Source organism: Lytechinus pictus, chromosome 5, assembly GCF_037042905.1.
Source record: "Lytechinus pictus isolate F3 Inbred chromosome 5, Lp3.0, whole genome shotgun sequence".
NCBI classification, from domain to species: Eukaryota; Metazoa; Echinodermata; class Echinoidea; order Temnopleuroida; family Toxopneustidae; genus Lytechinus; species Lytechinus pictus.
The window spans coordinates 18,980,669-19,005,014 of record NC_087249.1 but is presented as its reverse complement, the minus strand read 5'-3'; the positions used below and the strand labels follow the sequence as shown (position 1 = coordinate 19,005,014).

General features: G+C 36.0%; 1 protein-coding gene across 3 annotated transcripts; it reads right to left on the bottom strand.

Annotated features, from left to right (window-relative positions):
- Window positions 1-5,778: 5,778 nt before the first annotated feature.
- On the bottom strand, window positions 5,779-24,078 carry LOC129262319 (adiponectin receptor protein-like). 3 transcript variants are annotated; one of them, XM_064099953.1, is made up of 8 exons: window positions 23,982-24,078; window positions 16,900-17,041; window positions 14,573-14,787; window positions 12,751-13,033; window positions 12,148-12,331; window positions 9,247-9,434; window positions 8,336-8,529; window positions 5,779-7,919 (listed from the first exon to the last, which is right to left on the bottom strand). In XM_064099953.1, the coding sequence occupies exons 2-8, from the start codon at window positions 17,012-17,014 to the stop codon at window positions 7,767-7,769; spliced, it is 1,332 nt and encodes a 443-aa protein (XP_063956023.1). In that variant the 5' UTR covers window positions 17,015-17,041; window positions 23,982-24,078; the 3' UTR covers window positions 5,779-7,766. The 3 variants fall into 3 exon arrangements, with proteins under 3 accessions (XP_063956023.1, XP_063956024.1, XP_063956025.1); XM_064099954.1 differs by having other exon boundaries at window positions 9,141-9,434; window positions 23,982-24,061; XM_064099955.1 differs by lacking the exons at window positions 16,900-17,041; window positions 23,982-24,078 and adding an exon at window positions 15,236-15,397.
- Window positions 24,079-24,346: the final 268 nt, after the last annotated feature.

Here is a 24,346-nt window from a genome sequence, read left to right as displayed (position 1 = left end):
TTGTTGTAACAATTGTATTTTCTGTATATTGTTTGTGTGTATGAATTCAGTTAAACAGTTAAATGGGACGTCCACCTTAACACCAAGAAGGTTTTAATGAAGTTAAAATGGGTGCTTTCAAGTTCAGTGTTGACCTTTTGGTGTTGGTGTTAGGTCAATTATTACACGAGTATAACACTGAACATAAAATGAAGATGGTCCTGAAAAGTCACTCACTAGTTGTTGAGGTGGCAATAGTGTGATCTAGATCAGTTTTACAAACTGAATAGGTTTTGGAGCTACGGGAAGCAGTCCAATTTGTGCTTCCAACACCAACGCAAACACTGGACTTGAAATCACCCAGTGGTTGAATGTATGAAAGGTGCGATAAAAATCCTTCAAAGAATTATAGCAGAGTTATAGATTTTTTGAAATTTTGATGTCATATGAAAAAAAACTGGCCCATATATAAATTGCATTAATTCACTTAGACTGAATATCCTCAGGCAAAAAGTGCTTAATAAATCCAGCTATTAGTATATTTTCTCAGCGAGATTGTATTTAGTGTAGGATATACATGTCGATAGATGTCTGATGATTGAATGTATGCATGCATAGCCTTTAGCCAAGGCACTCGCTCCTGTTTAATCCAAGAATACATATCTTAATCATGTGATGTACTTCAGCTGAAGCGGCTTGGTGCTGCGATTACTACTGTAACGCACATACTGCCTTGGTCAATTTTCAAACCATTTGGTAGACAAGCAGCACAAGTGGACTTGCCCATAGGCTAATGCATGCATCTGCAGCAGCATGGCACAGATTATGGGCAAGCTGCTAACCTTTTATAGACACGACAAAATTTTGAATAAGTCTTCTATTATTTGAAGAAGTTTAACTAGAACTTTATTAGATTTTCTCACCTCTCTTATCTCTCCTCATCGCTCTCCCTCTATTTTTTTCTCTCGTGCTTCTCTGTTCCTTTTCCGTTCTCTCCTCCACTAATTTTTTTTTCTCAACTTTCCCTCCTCACCTCTCTCTCTGTCACACCTCTCTTTCCCTCTCAGTACTCTTCTCATTTTCCCCCACCATTTCCTTCTCTCTCTCCCTCACTAATCTGTTCCCTCTTTCCCCCATCTCCAACCCTTCTCTTCCTCTCTCTGTCCTCCACTCTCTACACCTTCGCCCTCTTTCTCTCACTTTCCCTCTCAGTATTGTACTAATTTTCCCATTCCCCCTACACTTATCTCTCTCTCTGTTACCCCTTCCCTCCTTTCTCTTCTCTACCCATTCTTTTTTCTTTCTTTAATTATCTCTTCTAGTCTGATTCACCCATCAAATATCAGTTCCACAACCTAAAGTCAACAATACAAATCAATTTGATATCTCTCTCCACATCAACTTTTAATATTCCCCTTAAATAAACATGTACTCAAATCTACTTTCTATAAATTTTGTATGTCCTACATACATGTATGTCAAGCTGAAGAAAAATATGTATGAGACCATATACAGTTGCGCTCAAAAATTAGTGAACCCCATCACTCCATCATGCTGAGTCCTGAATGTAGACAACAACACTATAATGTTTGACAAACCCACAGAACAAACTTTATTGAATGTAATATTTAATCACCTAACTTCACAATTAAATATATAAAACATGGCAGAACCTGAATACTTTAAATATGTTCATTTTCTGGTGGGGCTCACAAACTCTTGAGCACCACTGTACATGTTATGTAAAATCAAAAGCGAACCCGATGACGTGCATATCTTGCAAATCCATTCTATACCAAGCCAAAAAAGTATTGTCAGTGCATATACATATATGACATACCGGTAGTCTATGAAAATTGAAAATCCTATTCGAAACAAATTTTGAATTGCAATGTGAGAAAAAGGATAAATAATGAGCTAATAAGAATTACCCCTTCCACCTGTTAATTGTAGTGTTAAAACAGGTCCCAGAGTTAAGCATTAAATGGCAGTTGGGATATCACTGAAAAAAATAATCAAGCAAAAAAAGATAGATTTATACATTAAAATCAGAAAGATTTGGTTTCGATTTCCCATGAAATCGACTTTCATATGACTTCGAATGTTTGTGAAACAACCAATGGTACAATATAAAGTAGGATCTCTCTTCTATAATATGAAATAAAATAGTAATATTTACAGAATCAGCTGGTAAACTCTTACAGAAAACCTGAAGATTTTCACCAAATTAATAAATATACATGGATTACTTTAGGTTTACATGTACTTACAGATTTCCATTTATCAACACTATACTAAGGCACAAATTTTAAATCCTTGTTTAACTTCGCAGGAAGAAAAGCTGTAGTTAATTGTGTGTTCAAATGGACTCAATATTAAAATTACACACGGATCTATCACATGGGACACTTAACCCGTTTTAAAAATAGAGACTGAATAATTTCTCCATAACACATGTTTCCCCATCACTCCAACCCACATATACAGTGGTTCTAAAAAGTTAGTGAACCCCACCAAAAAATGCACTCCTTCATGCTGAGCAGTGAATGCAGACAAAAACGCTACAATGTCCGGCAAGCCCAGAGAAACAAACTTTATTGAATGTAATATTTTATCACCTGATTTCACAATCAAATATCTAAAAGATGACAGAAATTGAACAATATGTTTATTTTCTGGAGGGGTTCACTAACTTTTTAGCAACATGTATGCATGTTCAGTCTCCAACACAGATAAGAACCCTGACCCAAATCACCACAAGGTACTTGTATCTTGATACTTTACATGTAATACATTTATATATAAGGGTGACGACAATAGCCAAAATTGTCTCTTTCATCATATACAAATAATTTTTTTTAATTATTATTATTATATAACACTTCTCATGTACTATACATGTATAGCAAGCTATAACTGGTTTACATATATATGCTGCAATGTAGTTGGTATAAACTCAAGTCTTTTTAGTTATACATGTACCTGTTAAGGGGGGTTGAACTGTATGGAGCTCAAGCCCATCAGTGATCCCCACCAAGAGACTCATGAGCACTGCCATTATAATCTTTGATACACAGACCCTTTCATAAAGCAATCAGAAATATCTTGTGGATTCTGACTGAAAAACAAAATTATGATGGTCATTCGATCTTTATAAGATAACGAAGAATGCATAACAGCATGCTATACAAAGACAGAAAGTAGTGGATATAAAACTGTACTCAGATCAGTCCATCAAAAGTATAACAAATGTATGATCATAGTGATCAATATAATTCAACATTCATGTACATGTATATCATTCAATTCAATCATAATGTATATAAATTCTTGTAAAGTTTTGTATAATTCATCATCATATGAATCCACTCGGAAATTGCACAATTTAATAAAGATTTATGTCCTTTCTATAGATTATATTCTGAGTGTTTCTTGAATGCAGTTGGTTGTCGCAGATAAAGATTAACCATAGATTTACAACAAAGCATTTTCTTGATGTACATGTATGTATAGTCAAAATTGTGTGTACAACTGTATGTTTTCCAGAAGTGCCAAGATACTATGACTGTACTATACAACTAAACAAAAACCAGGTCAAGAAAACTGTAACTAATTGAACCAAAGTAAGAAATGCATAAGGAGGTCTTTGTAAGGTTTCTATGGACAAATATGGAGTATCTGACATGGGCACTAGTCTGCAGACACAGACCCTGGATGAAAATTTGAACAACAAGCGAGTCTTGACACAAGACAAGCAGAAATACAAGTTGCTGTTTCAATTTCATGCAAAAGTCCCATGCCTGGGGACTACTTTCCTTAAGTGAAGGATTTGCCCAGCAAACTACATGGGCCCAACAACACTAAGCTTGACAAATGATAATAGGACCAACATTTATGAGTGATTGATACAATCAATCATAAAAGCCAGTCCTAACATCACACATGATGAAGCTTTGTCTTTATCAGGACAGTGGGAATCTGGAACTATACACAATATATGTTCTGTCAAAACGTGAAAAACAACCTCTGTGAATCTTTAAGTGCTGTTAAGATTATAATGTGAAAAGAGACCTCATTCAAGATGAAAACTTGAATTGCAGAAAATCCATCAAACACCTTAGAATCAAGCACAAATAAAATAATATAACCGACCTTTTTTTTTCTCAAAGAACACAAAAAGGTTCATAGTACTGGGTACATGTGTAATTCAATCACAAAGTGCTGCATGGATTGAGCACTCGAATACAATGTTCCCTGGGGGTCTATTTTGATATACAGTCTACAAACACACATGAACCAGGGGTGGTTTCACAAAATCGTCCTTAAAGTTATACACAAGCTCACAAACAGATAGACCTTATAGGTAGCCGAGTCTGTGTCGCAATTGCATAAGCCAAACACCCATGTGTTATTAAGTGGGTACCCCGGTAGGATGTGAACATCGACGTAGTCATTTAGAGCATCTTGACTTCTCATCACTGGAATACTCCCCATGGAGTTGATATTGTGCATACATTGTATGCGGTCAAGCCAGAAGTTAATGACCAGGGTAAATGGATAAGCATCAACATTGTAGCCAATGGGAATTTTGGGGGGCTCTTTTGAGCATTTCAGAGGCAAGTTCACCCTGGGCCCCTTGTAGGTAGCTGAGTCTGTGTCTCAATTGCATTAGCCAAACACCCATGTGCTATCAAGTGGGTACCCGGTAGGATACGAACATCAATGTAGTTGATTTAATAGCCATTTAGAGTATCTTGACATCCCATCACTGGAATACTCCCCATGGAGTGGATATTGTGCATACATTGTATGCGGTCAAGCCAGAAGTTAATGACCAGGGTAAATGGATAAGCATCAACATTGTAGCAAATGGGGATTTTGGGGGGCTCTTTTGAGCATTTCAGAGGCCAGTTCGCCCTGGGCCCCGTCTTACAAAGAACTGCGATTAATCCGATCAATCACAACTATGGACGGCCAATAACGTCAACCTCTATTATACATGGTTGTTGCAAATATTTTCTAACTATGATGTATATTCAAGCATTCATTGTTTTCTTGCAAATTCACTGTGCTTCTCTTTGTTTACAAAGAACATTGTGCAAATTTCCTGTAGAAAAAATTATGACACTGATGGATTTCCATATAGTTACGATTAATTGGATCAATCGTAACTCTTTGTCAGACGGGGCCCTGGTTCAGTGTGATCAACACAAATAAATGACCAGTATCAAAGAGAACCTATCCTGAGGAAATATCATTCTTTCAATTTATAGTTCACCATGTGCTATATGACCTTCAAGATTTTCCATTTGCTATTGTCCAGATATTTTTGTTTATCTATGAACTAAATGCCGAGTATACCCAAACTCTATACATGTGCACTGTAAAATGAAAGGTAATTTCAGAAATAAAGGAATAAAAGTAAATACTACTTTACATACACATAAATTCAAGTTATTCATCAAACTCATGTTGAAATTTAGAGTTCAACTATTTTTTTTGTATCAAATTGAAAATAGATAACATACTTTAAGTCTTTCATTGGAATTAAAAGGTATAAAATTGTCTCATAATTACTAATTATCATATAAACTACATAAATTATATATAAGCAAATTTCAAAAACAATTTTCAAAATAAGTATAAATGTTACAACTAAAATGCAAATGAATTCATTCAAATTTTGCAAAACTGCAAACCAATGGACAAAATAACACAAAGTATATTTTAAAAGAACTTATATATCATAAATGAAAATACATCCACAGATCATAATAGATCTAGAATACCACAGTGAAAGTAGGTCTTTATGTAGGTCTTTCCGAATTGACATTATGCCTCATGCATCCATTTTGCAGCAAGGACATGACCTGTGTGCATAGCAAATACAGACATTTGTAACACGACGTGGACAGGAATTTAAGCTTTAACCCTAACTAGGCCGGGCTTTTTTGGCTGTTCTGTGGCTGGGGGTTGATTCAACCCTTCCTAAGATCTCGGCCGCCGATCGCGCGAGCGCCGCAAAAAATTGCACGCTGGTAGTGTGCGATGTAATCTACAAGGCTGTATGGTAAAATTTTCCAAAATAATGAGATTTTATTTTATATGAATTAATTATGCTAATTTATGCATAAATCATACTTTTTGCTCTAATTCACTAAATAAAGCTCCTAGAATGCTTATTTTTGGTAAAAATATTCTTTGAAGCATTCTTAACAATCGCAATTGAAAAAAACTTTGGTTTGGAAATCAATTTCTTATGTATTTTATTGTTTTATGAATTTCTCATGTATTTCTTTGTTTTTCAACCTTTTGTTTTTCTTTGTTTTTTTCACCAGATTTATTGCACAACCTTTTTGAAGCATAATTATGCTAAAATCAAATTGATTTCAGCTGTTTAAAGTAAAAATAATCATATCTTTATGAATAAGATAAAAAAACTCAATTTGCATTGACTTTGTACACAAAATCACGTTTTGGCACAATTTTTGGTCTGACATGCACAGTTTACAAAATGTTGCGTAATTTCGGAACTGCGTACCCGGGCGTCGTAAATTTTGTCTCAAAAGATGCGCAAGACTTAAAAGTATAAACTCTGTGGGTGGCGCGGTCAAAAAATTTCGCGCGGCAGATGATCGCAGAAAATGTTGAGGGGGGGGGTTGATTCAACCCCCCGGCCTGTTTAGGGTTAACGCCCCACTTTCACACATCATCACTTCTTGTTCAATTTAGGCATTTACATGTAGGAAGTACATACATTCACCCTTTTCTGCTCCACCTCACTACAAGACAGGTAATTTGGAACTTCAGTTGAATCTAAAAGTCTGAGCAGCTACTGTTCATAAATTTTATGTTTCTGATGACTGAATTCCCCCTCAAACAAAAAAAACCCATCTGGTAGCACAGTTCATTTTTCAATATATCATTACTTATATGCACAGTTCGGCCTTGCATAGGGGGAAGAGTCAATTTGACTCATTGCTAGGAACATGCTGTCCATAATATAACAATGCGATGAATACAAGGCAAAATTATTCAAAAATAATCAGAGAATTGATATAACAAAACAAAGGTATAAAAAAGCAAACCAAACAAAACCGATATCCCCCCCCCTCATCACATGATGTAATGTACATGTGCAAACATTAATTTTACATTTTTTCACAGTTTAGTCACTAAAATTCCAACATATACCAGAAGGTATTGACTACATCTGAATGGATAATTCTGGTAAGAAAATATAGGGCCCAGTTTTCCTTGGTCTTTGGTGGTTTGGATTTGCGAAATGGAAAAAATATTTGGTTTCCATGACATTAATACCTCAATTATAAAAAGCATTTCAAGGCAGATTTCTGGTTTAAAACAAAGCAAAACCTCCATATTAAAAATATCTAATCTCATGGACCAGACATCATCTAACATCAAAATTTGAATGTCACAATACTTTGCAACTTTTGTCATGTCGTGCAGCGGTATTAAGCACACACTACGACTCGCTTTCTTCTCCAAGTTGTATAAGTACTATAGAATGCTGAGAAGTTTCCCCGTCACACCTAATGAAGAAATGAATGAGCTTAGCCTGAGATCCAAGACAAGAAATACATCACTTTATTACTGCAATAAAAATATACAGTCCACGATGGCAAAAATGCACAATTTCCCCCAAGGTAAATTTCCCAAGATACTTGCGATGAGCAAATCCCCATACATGGGGAGAATACTGATCTTGTCTCTATAAGTTGAAGAACTTCAAGACAGTGATTAAAAAGGATGTTTCAGTTTTGGGTTCAGTTTTCAACAGTGGTTGCTGTGTCAGTGTAAAGGTCGCCAGCATTACACTCTCCGATCTGCTCCCTGTACGCAGCCATTGTGTTGATACCGTGGTAGTGGACAAAGGCAGCTGCTAGAACTAGGACATGGAATATCTGATGACTCTGAAACTGTGACAAAGAATTGCAGATGAGAGAGAGAGAGAGAGAGAAAGATACATGTAAAGGTTATCCTGTCAATTATAATATCATTTAATGAAAATTAGGCCTCAGTCATTACTTTTATTTTGAAAGATTTTTACACCCGTGAAATACCCATCTACTTTCCAAGTTGGAAACTATTTAGAAAATGAAGAATATTCCCTTCTTTCTTGAATACTGATCATTTTCAGTTAATTTCACACTCGGTATACCCACATGAAAGTCAACATGTGGGACCACAATATTTACAATATCCAATGTGCATATATTTCCATAGATCATTGCAAAAGTTCTATTAGGCATACATGTAGGTCTCAATTAGTTGATATCTTGATCGCTTTAATAGCTACATGTATATGTTAAAGGGCCCTGAGCATCCGACTCACCCAAATGTCACACTTTCCAGGGAAAAAACGTTCTGGGATGCGAATAGCATAGAGTAATGCTCCTGAGATGTAGAGGCATGCCATGAGTATCATCCAGCCGAGTCCACCCCCCTGGATGGCCGTCAGGAAGCTGTTGATGCTCACGTAATGAATGGCTGGTATCACACCGCTGAGGCCTAAAGCAACGTATAGACCTGCACAGAGGGAGGAAGAATCCAAAACAATTCAAGTTGGAGATGTATAACAACAGGGAATAATTTTTCTGGTATCGCATCACAATTTGCTCAACATCTTTTAAAGACTGCTGCACAAAAAGTCTTTTGTGTACCATATTTTCACTTAGGACTGTACAAAACGTACATGTAGTTGAGGAATTTTCTATTATGACCAAAAATGCTAGTTAAATTTGGTAAAGCAAAATTATTCCCTGAACAATGACAATCAGCAAACAAGATGATAGAAATATGTACCTAGGAATGAATCAAATTCTGAGGACATGGCTTAAGAACCCACCTGTCCCAAGTGGACGATACTTTGGTAGACTGAAGGGACCTCTGAGAGTTACAAAGAGGCAGAGAGCACCAAGGACCACTATGAGGTAACAGGTGATGTTCTCACCAGAAAAACCACACAGTAATGGATTAAGAACCCACCTGCCCTGAGGGGACAGTACTTTGGTAGACTGACAGTGTTCCTCAGAGCTACAAAAAGGCAAACGGCACCCAGGCACATTTTAAGGGCCAAGTAGACATAACGGGTGATGTTCTCACAGTAAAAACCACACAGAAATGGATTAAGAACCCACCTGCCCTGAGGGGACGGTACTTTGGTAGACTGAAGGTACCTCTGAGAGCTGGTAATAGGTGATGTTCTCACAGGAAAAACCACACAGTAATGGATTAAGAACCTACCTGCCCTGAGGGGACGGTACTTTGGTAGACTGAAGGTGTCCCTTAGAGCTACAAAGAGACAGAGAGCACCAAGGACCAGTATAAGGGCCAAGTAGACGTAACGGGTGATGTTCTCACAGTAAAAACCAAAGTAGAGCCAAGGCACAAAGGATCCAACTATCAGGAATGTGATGCCAGAGTAGTCTAGTCTGTAACAATCAATGAAAAGAAAACAGAGAAGAGAAGAGAAGGCAGAGGTAGAGTTAGAAAGAAAGAAAGGAATAAAGCATGAGAAGACGAAAAAAGAGAGACAGATAGATTAGATAGATAGATACATGTAGATCAGGGATTGAGGATAAGAGAGAATGCAGAATATAAAAAAAAACTATGAGTAAACCTGTTCACAAATCACCTTGCTACACGTACATGTTCTTTGTTCTTTGTCTATTATTGCCGTGTCTGGGATAACACACACCGAACTATTAAAGTTACTCTACATGTATTATGGTGACTTTGCCACCCAATGGTAATTACCTTGTCAACTGTTCAATAGAGGCCAATCAATTCCAAGGATTCAATGGAAGTTATCATTGAATGGCAAGGTAACCATTATTTGATTAATCACACATTCAGATGAGCAATTGAATACATGTATAAAAAGCAGTCTACTCATAATAACAAGTGGAATGCCTCTGGCGGTCTCACCTGCATCACGTGATTCAATATAGCAGCAGTGCTGACTTTGAAAACTACTATAACTTGCACAAGATGTTCAGTGATACTTGGTTACTCTTATGTACACGTTTTATGAACTAGACCAATACACTTACATAGATATGATGGTAATTCAACAGATACCCCCATTATGGCCATTGTCTGCCTTTGACCTTGGTCATGTGACCTGAAATGCACACAGGATGTTCAGTGATACTTGATTACTCTTATGTCCAAGTTTTATGAACTAGACCAATATAATTTCGAAGTTATGATGGTAATTCAACAAATACCCCCAATTTGGCCAAAGTTCATTGACCCTAAATGACCTTTGACCTTAATCATGTGACCTGACACTTGCACAGGATGTTCAGTAATACTTGATTACTATTATGTCCAAGTTTCATGAATCAGATCCATAAACTTTCAAAGTTATGATGGTAATTCAACAGATACCCCCAATTCAGCCAAAGTTCATTGACCCTAAATGACCTTTGACCTTGGTGACTGGTCATGTGACGTGAAACTCGTGCAGGATGTTCAGTGATACTTGATTAACCTTATGTCCAAGTTTCAAGAACTAGGTCCATATATTTTCTAAGTTATGACATTTCAAAAACTTAACCTTAGGTTAAGATTTTGATGTTGATTCCCCAACATGGTCTAAGTTCATTGACCCTAAATGACCTTTGACCTTGGTCATGTGACATGAAACTCAGGCAGGATGTTCAGTAATACTTGATAAACCTTATGGCCAAGTTTCATGAACTAGGTCCATATACTTTCTAAGTTATGTTGTCATTTCAAAAACTTAACCTTCGGTTAAGATTTGGTGTTGACGCCGCCGTCGGAAAAGCGGCGCCTATAGTCTCACTCTGCAATGCAGGTGAGACAAAAACTATCAATATCTTGAAAATTTAATCTACTATGCCATATTAGTGGAGAAAATTACATCGACATGTATCCTATTTATTGACTACTGTTATTATGATAGCAATATTGTTCATGTGTTGTTCCTGTATTTAATTTGCTGTATAGGTGTTTTTTCTTAACAATATTTCACCTATTATCAGATATGAGACTTTGTTTATTTATGGCACAGCTATGTATATCGGTTTAAACTGTGAAGGTCACCTTCCACACAGTTTGTACATGTACAACACACATGTTCTGGGGCCCATTGCAAACAGTTGCAATCAAACACTAATACAGTTCCAAAGTTCAAACACAACTTGATTTCAGCAAGTTGCATGTGGGATTCAACTTTCACTTTTAGGTGAATTTAATAACTCTCCCTATATCGGACCTCAGTACACATTCAGTGACTTCAAAGACTAATGAAGGAGAGGGGGGGAGGATTAAACTCTAACCAAATCTTACTAATGAAGAATTCTAATGAAGATTTAATGAATAACAAACCAATTTAATAACAGGTTATGAAGCAGAGGCGAATGTATCTAAACTTTGGATTTGCAGGTCTCCTTAACATGACCTTTAATAAGGGACTAATTTCTTTAATCAATTAGACATCGCGCATATAAAAGTACCTGTCATTCTAGAGCATGTGTTTCAATTGAATGTACAAGAGGCAACCCTCATGGCTATAAATGCCCCCCCCAAAAAAAAAAAAAAAACACACAATAGATGATTCCATTGACACTTGCAGTGTACAATGTTTACATGTTGGAAACATAAAGAACAGGATACATCCAATTGGTGAGCTAATAAGTCTGCCTAATGGCACAATTACTGTATAGGCATCCATTCAGTTATAATCTTTACTTTGTTCCCTTTTCCACAGAACTAATAATAGAGAGTTTTCATACAATAGGCTTTTAATCTCTTTTCAGGAGAGAATGCTTCTTGGTCTATCATATTCCCATTTTCACATTGAGAAATCTAATTATCTCATTCAAGAATCATAATATTGCTACATGTAAAAACAAAAAATTGCTATTCTGAAAAATAGAATAATAATGAATGAATGGATAAGAGTATAAGTACAGTGAGTAAATAAATAAATATATGAATGAATAAATGAATAAATAAATAAATAAACAAATAAAGAAATTAATTAACTAATTACTTAATTAATAAATTAATAATGAATGAATGAATGAATGAACAAACCAACAAACAAACAAACAAATAAAAAAAGTAATCAATTAATTAACAATTACATGAATATAAAAATAAACTATGACTTACTTGCTGAATATTTTGGAGGCTTCACAAGAATGGCAGTAACATGTATGAAAGAGGCAGGAGAATCCGAGACACAAAATGGCGCCCAAGAAAAACATCATGTATGCCACAATCTCCTGCCAGTCATCCCTTGACATGATGGACTGTACCAAAAAGTAGATGGCTATGATAATAAAAGCTATACAACCTGTTTGAACAGAAGAAAAATAAACAAATAATTGTGATAATATGCATCCATTCTAGTTATAACCCAGAATAAAGTTAGCTGAAATACCTTTGACTTTCTATACAGTTGAAAAAGTTAATTACGAAGCTTTAAATCGAAATGTTACATAATTATACTTATTAAATTATTATATTCTTATTAAAAATCATTTACCAATACCCCCAATATCTACTGAGAATTTCACAAAAGTGGATCATGCTTGCCTAAATTCATACATTTTTGTTCACACATCCACAGTACTTGACACAGATACTGCAACAAAAAACTATCAAAGCTCTCTACAATAATGCAGCATAATAATGATTTTAGTCAATTTGTGAAAATGAACAAGACATTCATCAGATGAATGACTGAATGTGGTCTTTGGTCTCAAAGCTCACCTAGAAGATGTGTCCATATGTTGCCCGTCTCTGTGTGAATTCTAAAGATTGACTTAAAGCACGTCCTGAACGACGGTAGAGGAGGGCGGTGGTGGTAGTGAAGGTAATCGTTGTCCTTCAGCCAATCTGGTAGGAAATTATGATGGGTGACCTTCCACGTAACGTCCTTCACCTTCTGGACAAACTTGTGAGCCAGCTCGTCGGCCTGCTGCTTCAGCAAAGCGAAGTCGTACTCACTGTCGCTCCCTCCGGCCGGCTGAGGTTCGACCTCGGGCTCCTTCACCTGTGGAGTGGAAGAAAGTTGGAATGAAATCTATCTTGAAACCTACATGTACATGTACAAGCATACATGTAGGTAGATTACAATCACATTCTTGATAAAATAGTGAGTCAGCTGATCAGCTTGCTGCTTTCATACACTTAATAAATCACTCACTTATTAGAGAGAAGATGACATAATTATTTACAGAAATAAACTGGAAAAAACATGAATTACTATCAAATTCATGAACAGAAACAAAAATATAGGAAGGAAAGCATAATTAATGAGCAATAACAGGCATAAGAATGAAATTAATTGAAGGAGCACGGGGACCTCGCAAATTTAGAGAATACAGATCGATATAAAAGATCTCATGAATGTTTTAATCATAAATCATCGTTTGACCTTTTGGTGATACAGATACGTATGAGATAAAGCAAAGATGCCATTTCACTTTCTTCAGGAATCAGCCACAAAGCACAGCAGTATCATATGACAAAAATGGAAATTTTGTGGCAGACACGCATCCATAACATACATGTTACCACGTAAATGTATGCCTGAAAAAGAAATCCCTTATTAGAAATAGGATCCTCTCGAAGGGTGCAGACAAGCCAGGATTAGGAAACTGGCTTCTGACAGGAATATGATCATCCTTCAATAAATATTTTAGATATAGAATTTATGGACAGTTCAGTCAAAGTTTCAAAAGTGTATATTTCCATGTGTAGCTGCTCTTTTTTTCTTTATCAGGAAAAGAAATAGGCCTATAGCAAAACAAAACAGAACGAAAATCAAACACAGAACAAATAATATGAAGGGCGAACTCAGAAAGCTGACTAAGGTAATCATTATCATGCACTCTAGTCTGAACAAATATAATGAATAATCTTAATACTGCATTGGGATTCAATATTTTCACTATTGACTGCTGTATTCATATTACGAGTACTGTCTTGAGTGTTGTTATATCACTCAAGGCCAGTTGGCACAGGCAAGACTTGATACCTTGATGACAGCTGTGAAAGGGAAGTCAATAATTCATTCATTCTGACTACATTATTGTTGGCCAGACGGTTTCAGTTGTTTTGCATAAAGTGGGGGCATTCTTGAACACGTACAGTTGTGCTCAAGATAGTGAACCCCACCACAAAATGCACTCCTTCATGCCGAGTGTTGAATGTAGACAACATCACTATCCAGCAGGCTTAGATTAACAAACTTCATTGAATGTAATATCTCCTCCCCTCATCTTCCTCAAAACTGCAAGATCAACTACAAAAAAAAAAAATGGCAATCTTCCAGCTTGAAAGCACTTTTTCAGTCATCCCAGCTGTATGTCTGTGTTCATACTTCATAGGGTGTGTTAAGTAAGAACAGGTGGAGTTTGTATGGATAAAACAGCTTAACAAAAAGACCAGTGACTACTTCTAAAGTCTCAATATTATTTTAATGATGACCTACACATAGGCACCATTCTTCCCAAAGTGGGGAAGAAGCCAAATTCAAATCTTGGATTATTACCATACATTATGAAACAAAGCCAGACCTTCTTCTTACCTCTTTTTCTCCATCGCTTGACCTGAGGGTCGAAGTTTCCTCAACTTCAGTGACTTCCTCGACAGTGATAGTGGACGGATCCCTTGGTTCTTGGTCGTCCCTCAAGGGTTGGTTAGACCCTACCTCAGGATCCTCATCCATGGAGTCCGAGTCGGATCCCTGGGTTTGCGAAGATCGGGGCTGGCGTTTCTTCTTGATGCGCCTTCGTACTTTACCTAAAATGTAACATTTAAAGTTAAACACAATGAAGGAATTAAAATATCTTTTCAGTTTTGGTAATTCTTCTAGAATAGGGGTGATGTATCTTCTTGAAGCACCTGTCTACTCTACCCACATGTAATATGATACAAGAATAAAGCCAGAATATGAAACCTGGGCTTGCAAAAATTGGGGCTGGTGTTTTTTTTTTTCTTCCTTTTTATTCGTCTCCAAACCCTACCAACAAATGAATTAATTAAAACAGCTTTTTTAGTTTAACAGGGGTGGTTTTTCCTGTTGATAGACCATTGTACCACAAGTACACATACATGTAGGCCTACAGTGTATACAGAATTATCCCTATATACATGTAATTCTTGGAAAACGCTTGATAATACAATGTACACATCTTCCATTTTTACACAGCTCTAGATGAAAGAAAAAAGATATAAGTAAAATACATACATGTACTTCATGGGGAAACACCAGCCAGTATTAAAGCTACATGTACATTTTAGCACAATGCAATCAATGGCTAATTTAATGAACCCACACCTACATGTACATGTGTACAGAACACATGCAGTATGCACTTGTGTTGTCCAAAATCTGCCAACTTCCTGACTGACCGAATGACCAGGAGGTGTGTTCACTTAGGTACTTTTAAAGTTCCGCCTGGCTTCACAAATTGATTTAATAGATTCTACTATTCAAAGCAAAAGCCAAAATGATTCATAATCGTACATGTATCTAGCCTACAGCACAGGCAGAGTATTAAAAAATACTGTAGATCCATGTTTATGAACATATACGAGGGACTAATCTTGATCATGCACAGGTCTGCAAGAATTAAAAAATAATTATTTGAAGTTCACTATGAAAAGGGGGGCTAACAACTTCATGACATCGCTGGGGACAAGTACAGACTAAAAAATGGGGAACAATAATAGACTGATGGTCAGAATTAATATTGCTATTGGATTAATTTGGGAATGAGACAGTTCAAGGAATACACAGACACAGTAAAGAATCCCCTTCCCACTGAATGCTAAATCAACAGGCATTCTATGTACAGGTGTTGACCCACTTCCACATGGTATTTATCAGCAACCCACGACAGAATTAATCATGAGCTTGTACGTCACAATAATCACACCAGTATGTTTTGCATACGGTATCTGGTATTCAATCGATAACTATTCATGGCATATTAACAAGAACACGTGTTGACCTATCGTTTGCATTGCCATCTGGAATACAAGGTGGTCACAATGTAGTCAAATTTCAGTTATGACGTAATAAATTATTCAATTTGCAAATTATTAGTGTAAAAATTGATCAGGCCAGGTGTTTTGTTGATTATAAAAATGTGAGCCAGAGATTAATAGTGGTTTAGTACAACTCCAAGAAAATATAGTGCACAATCGCATGTACACACAGTGTTTTTTGTTATTAAACTTATATTGATACTCAATGGAATAAGAGGTAAATCCCAGTCTAGCGATAATCTACATGTACATTTGGCCTTTCCTTTTTTAATGTTCAGTGGTCCTGACCAAATGGGTACCAGGAAATCAATTGATAAATTATATTTGCATGCCTCTCAATCTCTCATGGTGCCTCTCTGAGTCAATACCAATACATTCATTGCTGTTTTTTATCTACTTAATTTACAGAAGGCTGTGAATTTACTTCCTTTAAATAACTAGCGTAGGAAATAATGAGAGAGCGACAGGTGATTTTCCTTTCAATAGCCAAATTCAATAGCCCCCCCCCCTCCCAAACTACCCCAAAGAGAGTACTTTAATTCAACTACATGTATATTTTCTAGAGTTGCCCAAAATCTGCAACAAAAGTTTTTAAGTAAAATACCCTACATACATTGTAGAGAGGAATAATGATGCTTCAGTTTACCAAATATTGTTGGGCCAAAAATAGCCACTGAAATGAAAGAAATAGCCCCCTTCCCCCTTTCCATTGCTAAATTGCTCCAACATTAAAAAGGAAAAAAAATAACCCTCCACAAAATAAACTTATTTCCCTGCCCTGACAATCACAACAAATGAAATATGTACAAAAATGTACATACTGTACATGAACACCTGTATACAAAGCAAGTAAACATTTACCTGAAGTGCTAGATGGGCTGGCTTGCTCTGGTTGTGAAAGTAGAAAAGTTTGAGGGTCAGGAGTGGTATCTTCTTCGTCCCCCCTCCTCTCTTCAAGATCTGGTGACTTATTCATTCAGCTTGCAGGGCATTAGCAAATTAACTGCAAATATCAATTTGAAAAAAGTAGCTTCATGAATAAAGAGTATAAAAATAAATAAAATTCAAAGGAATAATGAGCGTTGTGATATGGTGAATACAAATCAACAATACTTCTCAATCAACTTGTAGGACATAAAAGCAAAATTCAATACACATTTGAAACAATAAAAGCATGTAGCATAAAGAGTTATCTAAGGAAGAATCAAGAATTAGTATTTAATGGTGAATGCAAATCAACAAAAAATTCACAAAAATTTTGAGATTTAATAGGAAATATACATGTGTGAAACTTTAACCAAATTTTTCTAAGGAAGGATGAGCGTCTAACATGTATATATGTATTAAAATGCATAAATGTTCAACTGTCACTGGCTCAAGCAAGGGTTGATCTCCACGTGGGTTTTGTAGGGTTATGATAAAAGAAAAATGCTGTTCTATTGAAAAGTCTCTAATTTGTTTTCAATTATATGTTTCAGAATCAATTCAAAATGCTTTTTAAAATACATTTTGCGAACCCAGCCGGGAAATGAAAAGAGAGTGCCTACATGTACAATGTCTTTGCACATCATTGCATGATAATAGCAGAGCTTGCACTGTAGAAACATTACATGTTGCATTTTATTATCTGATTCTACATCATCACCATCATGCTTCCCACAAATGGAGTTTTGATAGAGACAAATGGATCAAAATTCCACCTTTGTGCTAGTTCATTATTATCTCGGCCAGCAGTACATTGCACTTCAAACTGCTTACTGCCAAATGATAATTAATGTGTCCAAAGTCAACATAAAATATAATCAGTCCTCAGAGATATGTAGTCTCTATAAATGTCTTAATTTTAGAAGAAAAGTGAAAATGAAACCGGGTTTGAATGAAACTGATACTACTTTTCTCGGAATTCTCGTAAGCAATGCATTCCGGTACATGTGCTACGTAACTTCACTAATTAGCCTTTGTCAGGAATTGGGTCTTCCTGGACTACATGTACATGTACAGTGTATGTAGCTTCAGGATCTGTCACCTACATGTACAGTATACATGTATTTCAGGGATAGATTTTAATAAGGAGACAGGGGCAGATTCATACTTTGGGCCTGTGGGGGGGGGTTTACAAGAGGCAAGGGGATAATTCCGGAACTGAAAGAATTTAACATTCGTGTATGTTTTTCACAAAACTTTGTATTACAAGTATGTTGTTTCACTTTGGAGATGAAGGGGATCTTTTTTTATATGAGTGTCAGCTAATCACAAGATTTACTATTTCTTGCTGTACCTCTTCAATCCAATTGCTTTTAGGGGGGGCTCTCTTGCTTTGATATGGCAGAACTTTGTTTTCTCTTTATTGTGGAATTTTACGAGCAATTAAAAATGAAGTAAAAAAATTGAAATTTGAATAGATAAAACGAATATCCTTCATTTCTGTCTCACTTTGAAATTCCAGGTATGTCATTCCTGAAAGGTAGATTATTGTATTTTACAAAATTGGACACTTACAACATAACATCGATTGGTTATTCATCAACTTGTATTTTGCAACTCGTTGAACCCTATACCCTAATTAGATAGTCGTCTTTTATAGTTTACGTTAATTAATAACATGTTCATGATTATATTGTGGTATGAAACAGAAAAGGTTCAAAGTGCAAGACAAGATTAAATGAAATATAATGTTCATGTAGGAATGAAAAATGGTGTGCAGTAATTTTGCTGACATATACATATAAAATTGATAGTGTACATGTAAGTTTCCCAGGCTTCTTGGCCATTCAGGTTATGTAACAGTACTATGCACACAACCAATAAGCCAGTTCGTAGTTCCACTCTGCGCATGATCTGAAGATTCTGCGCATGATCAGAGGAAGGTCATTTGTACTAAAGTGACATGGTGGTTTAAAATTTAATGAGATAAGCACCAACTTAGATGTCTCGATTATTCATATATTCTTTTTAGTTGTTTTTTTCATTTACATCCCTAAAAATACAACAATGCGTCCAGAACGACTGGTATTTCACAGTTTGCCAAGTACATTGTACAACATGCTATATATGCATTCAAAGTAGAAATGCAACAAATACCTTCATAGATTGTTAACTGATGTGCTATTCTAGTCACCTGGTCTATTCAATTTCTTCATCCTGCTATGTAAGGCATGCTTACGTAATATCTTGCTTTGAAATCTGCCCATCTTAATGAAATAAATGAAAGGTCATTTGACCAAAAATTGTCCATGTATAACTACGAACTGGTCTATTAGCGTGACAACAATATACACAAGTAGTACATGTATGTACTGTAGGAGTAAATTCAGAGTAAAAAATATGGCATTTTGATGAGGCAACAATTAATTTCTTATTCCTGCTTAGTAAAAAAGAAAAAAAAATACTTTGCAGCACTGGATCCAACTGACCATCATTCGTAACTTACAAATGGCTTTTATGAAACACCCACCAGGTTTATAGCATGTATAGTCTATAGTACGCGTACTCAAGCGGACAGCACAGGATGTATAACAAAGTTTTAGCATGCATCACCCATACAATAAATGTACAAACTTTGAAGAAGAAAAAAAATCTTTTAAAAGCAAAATCACACAAAGTTTTCATAATTTTCACCAGTCCTGAGATACAATTAAAAAGGGCAAAATTTTACAAGATATCGTTTTCGAACATTCAAAGTCTTGTTATTTACCTTAAGATCTGTTCATTATTCATTTACAATCTTAATATAACCAAATTAATCCTTTTATCAAATATTAAAAATACATTTACATGTAAACGGCTATTGGAAGGAACAGAATTTTCGCATTTGAATACTGGCTTGAAAATACTGAACTTCCCATGGATAAAAAAACAAGAAAATTTTAAATACAATTTCATGTACCAGAATAAGAAAATTTTATCAAAATACATTAAAGGACAAGTCCACCCAAACAAAAAGTTGATTTGAATAAAAAGAGAAATATCCAACAAGCATAACACTGACAATTCCATCAAAATCGGATGTAGAAAGTAATACATGTATGGAAATTACATTTTAAAATTTCGCCTAATTTCACAAAACAGTAATATATGCACATCCTGGTCGGTATGAAAATGAGGAGACTGATCTCATCCACTCACTATTTCTTTTTTTTTTATTATATGAAATATGAAATATTCTGATCTTCTCCTCATTGTCAAGTGAGACAAAGATTAATTCCTCCCTGAACATGTGGAATTAGCATTGGTTGATACTATATGGTACAGGTATACAGTCAAGCTGAAATATTGTAATTCAAACAAAAACAAAAGAAATAGTGAGGGACATCATCATTGCATGTCACTGAGTTGTGCATATCAGTGTTTTGTGTCATAACTTTCTTATTTTACATCCGATTTTGATGAAATTTTCAGCATTTTGATAGTTTGATTTTTCTCTTATTCAAATCAACATTTTTCTGGGGTGGACTTGACCTTTAAGCAACACCAACAAAGAAAACAGAATTTAGAAAAAAAACTAGTAAAAAGTAAAAATAAACGAAGCTTTTCACAAAATTAGGCATGACAATAATGCATGACTGTCAACTGTTCTAAAGGCCAAATTAGATTCACAATCATCATTTTTCAACTAATCCAATCTTTGTAGATTGCAGACCACTATTTAACAAACTTCTCAATGCAAAACTAATAGTTGGTCAAAATTTTGTAAAGGAGCAATTCCATCCCAGAAAGGAAAAATATATTATTAACACAACAGGTCACAACTCATGCATAAAAATAAAGTCATAAAAACTTTTTGAAACACCATCTAGTACATTATGTGCACATGTACATGTACCCAGTGGCAGATCCAGCTATTTTTATACAGTAGATGCAATACTTTTGACGGGCCTACAATGACCCATTGTGAACAAACAATAGGCTCATGAAATGGTACTGGTCCTGTATGTATTGTGTTGATCCTAGCTGGATCCACCATAGCATACTCGGGGGGGGGGGGGGCACTTCCATTGACGAGTGGATACTATGGGCAACCATGGGGTCTCAAAAAACACCCTAAACACATATTTTCCATATTCTGAAAATGCACCCCTTAAACAAGTATTGGCGTGTGAAACCCTACCTTAACAAGTATTGGAAACAAAACAATACTTTTGGCAAGTATTCCCTGAATTGAACCCCTAAACAAGTACAGCGATATTTCAATTGTTATGTCACAGACGTCGGTCGTCGATTTACCTTTACCTACATCATTGGGTTTAGTACAGCCCTACTCGCGCAAATCGTACTCTAATTACGTATACATGTAGTGTTGACTCTTGGGGCAAAAAGTACATCCTTTATAACAATTTTAGTCTTGATTTGTTATACCCTCGCAAATTTGTCCCTAAACACATAGCTTTCCTATCGAAAATGGATACCCATTTTTCATTATTTTAGTGTTTATGACACCCTTATTACCTTACCTACACTGTACGTAACGGGCCCTATCTTGAAAAAGACATCCTTTTTACATGTTTTTTTGGTCGTGCATGGTATCCACTCGTCAATGTAAGTGCCCCCCCCCCCCCCCGGAGCATACTGTACATGTGCACGTACATACATAATCTCATAATTACCTCTTTGCGATGAGCAAGAAGTGTTGATACATACAATGCAGAAATTTGTTAGGCAAGCCTGAAGCCCTCTAAAGGGGTGATCATGACCAGTTTAGATGGTGGTTCAGGGCGGTTCTCCCTCGAGGTTACATGAAGATGCAACCAGAGTCCTTTTATTACAGAGATTATAGCCAATTGTTTTCAATGGGTAGCATGTACATATATTGCATTGTTTATAGACAAAGTTAAACACAATTCTCGCTACCCCAAATAGGAACAAAAATCTCATAATGCGCGAGACGAGATAATTTTCACTCCGTCGGGTCGTCATCACCACTTCCGGTTCAGAGTCATGCTCGCGCGAGGTTCGCAATACTGATTCCACCACGCTGAAATCAATGCCAATCAGCGTAATATGTTCAGATTATAATACTTTTTATTTAATTTGGTCAGTTTTGATTCCATTTGAATTATAAATAAAAATAAAAAATATATTTTACGTGAAAATAATTTTTTTTCATGTTTTTATTTGGTTATAAAAAAATTAAACAAAAATGAATATCTTAAAATTTTGCATTTAGCGACCGGCCTGACATCACGATCGTATTCGACTAGACGCTAAATATATACACTACAGCATTCATTCCGTTCAATTTTTCGTCGACCACAAAATGGATAAAAAATCAGTTTCGGAACTTTAAAAAATCTTAACTGACAGAGGAATACCGTGCAATGGAAAGCGTCGGGCAGAATTAGTGACTTTAGCAGAAAAGGCCATTAAACTGTATCGTGAAAGAGAGGGTTGTGATCACGAACTTTCCGAGCGAAAGCGACGTTGTGTTGTTGTGGCTGACGGCACTGTTGATCTGAATGGCAAAACAGTGCATTGGACTTCCGAACAGGAAGTTGTAATACCGAAAAGCTATCCCATAATGCAATGCGCGTTACAGGGATTTTTCCCGGATCTCGGCGAAATCGCTATTTGGGGTAGCGAGAATTCAAAGGAAATTGCGTAATGTACAACTCACTGATAGCAAATTGGTCCAACTCTATAGGGCTCTACAGCAGTAAACTGCTGATTCGTCTATATTGCCAGTTCGTCTACTCATCACATGGTCTACCTTCATGTAGTCTAATGCCATTCTGTCCATCAACATTTCGTTTAAAACCAACCATTTGGTTCATTAGCCATTTGGTCCAATAATTACTTTGTCTAATTGCCAGTTCATCTATGAACATTTTGTCTAATAAATAACCAGTTGGTCTAATACCCATTTTCTTTTCATTCATTTCACCCAATTAACACTTATCCAAAAAATAGACAAAATGGTTTATAGACGAAATGGCAATTGGAAGTAGACAAGTTGGAAATGAGACAAATTGGCATTAGACCAATTGGAAATAAACCTCTACAGCTCTAATTGCATTCAACTGCTAAGGCACACCATCATGAACCGCCATCTACATGAACACCGCCGATTTATGATCCTCATTAAAGGGATGGTCCAGGCTGGAGATATTTACATGTACATGTACATGTATATCTCAATAAATAGCGTAAAATTCAGAGCAAAATGCTGGAAATTTGATCAAAATCGGATAACAAATAACAAAGTTATTGAATTTTAAAGAAGTGAATTTTCTGGTGAAACAGTTCTAGGCGTGTCTTTATGAATATTCATAAGGTGGGCTGATGATGTCATATCCCCACTTGTTCTTTTGTATTTTATTACCGGTATATGAAATTAGGTTTATTCAAAATTTTGCTACCACGAACTAATACAATTGGATTGACAAACTGATTATAAAAGTGCATTAGTTATTTATTGCAACAACTTATTTCATCATAATGGAGACACATCATTTACAAATGTATGAAAAAATGAAACATTTATGATTTCATGTTACATAAGAAAAAGGAAAGTGGGGATATGACATCATCAGCCCACCTAATGAACATTCATGATGATATGCATATAACTGTTTTCACAAAATATTGATAAACTTTAAAATTCAATAACTTTGTTATTTGTTATCCGATTTTGAAGAGATTTTCAGCATTTTGCTCTGTGAGTTTTACTCTATTTATTTAGATATAAATATTTCAGCCTGGACCATCCCTTTAATAGAAATTAGCATAACACAGCACCAAAGCAAAATAATACAGACAGTATATATATGGAAATGACAGAGGGTGTAGAAAGGAGGTGATATGAGTGCAACAAAGCTGTTCAAATGAATTAAACTTCCACACAACTTGCAAAAAAGCATTAATGTGCACATGGGTAGATACAAGCACTATGGATTGTAATGTACATCTGGCTGTAGTGCATGATTTCAAGCATTGATAAATAAACTCACCACACTGCCGCCTGCAAGCCCCACATTCAAGATAAATGATAGATGATTGGATGGATGAATCAGATCTGGTGATCCTTGAATGCAAATGAAGAATGACTTCGCATCATGAAAAATTCAAAAATGTTTATTCAGAGTCGGACGCCACCAAGGGCGCCGGAAGCGGGGGGGGGGGGGGGCAAAACAAGATTTTGCCCCCCCAATGTGCCCCCCAAAAGTAGAAAACTGATAAATTATTTAAGGTAAAAAATATTGTGCCCCCTTCGGGATTTTGCCCCCCCAAAAAAAACTGAAAGTGTTCCGGCGCGCCTGGACGCCACCACTATACACACTTCCCACACATGTAGAATGAAGGAAAATCTTTTTAC

What these genes read in the sequence shown, in the direction of transcription:
- LOC129262319 (XM_064099953.1), bottom strand. Translation starts at nt 17,014, where the DNA reads ATGAATAAGTCACCAGATCTTGAAGAGAGGAGGGGGGACGAAGAAGAT. An exon ending in CAAGCGATGGAGAAAAAGAG is followed by an intron (nt 13,034 to 14,572) that starts GTAAGAAGAAGG and finishes TCCACTCCACAG; the next exon opens with GTGAAGGAGCCCGAGGTCGA. An exon ending in CTGGAAAGTGTGACATTTGG is followed by an intron (nt 7,920 to 8,335) that starts GTGAGTCGGATG and finishes TCTTTGTCACAG; the next exon opens with TTTCAGAGTCATCAGATATT.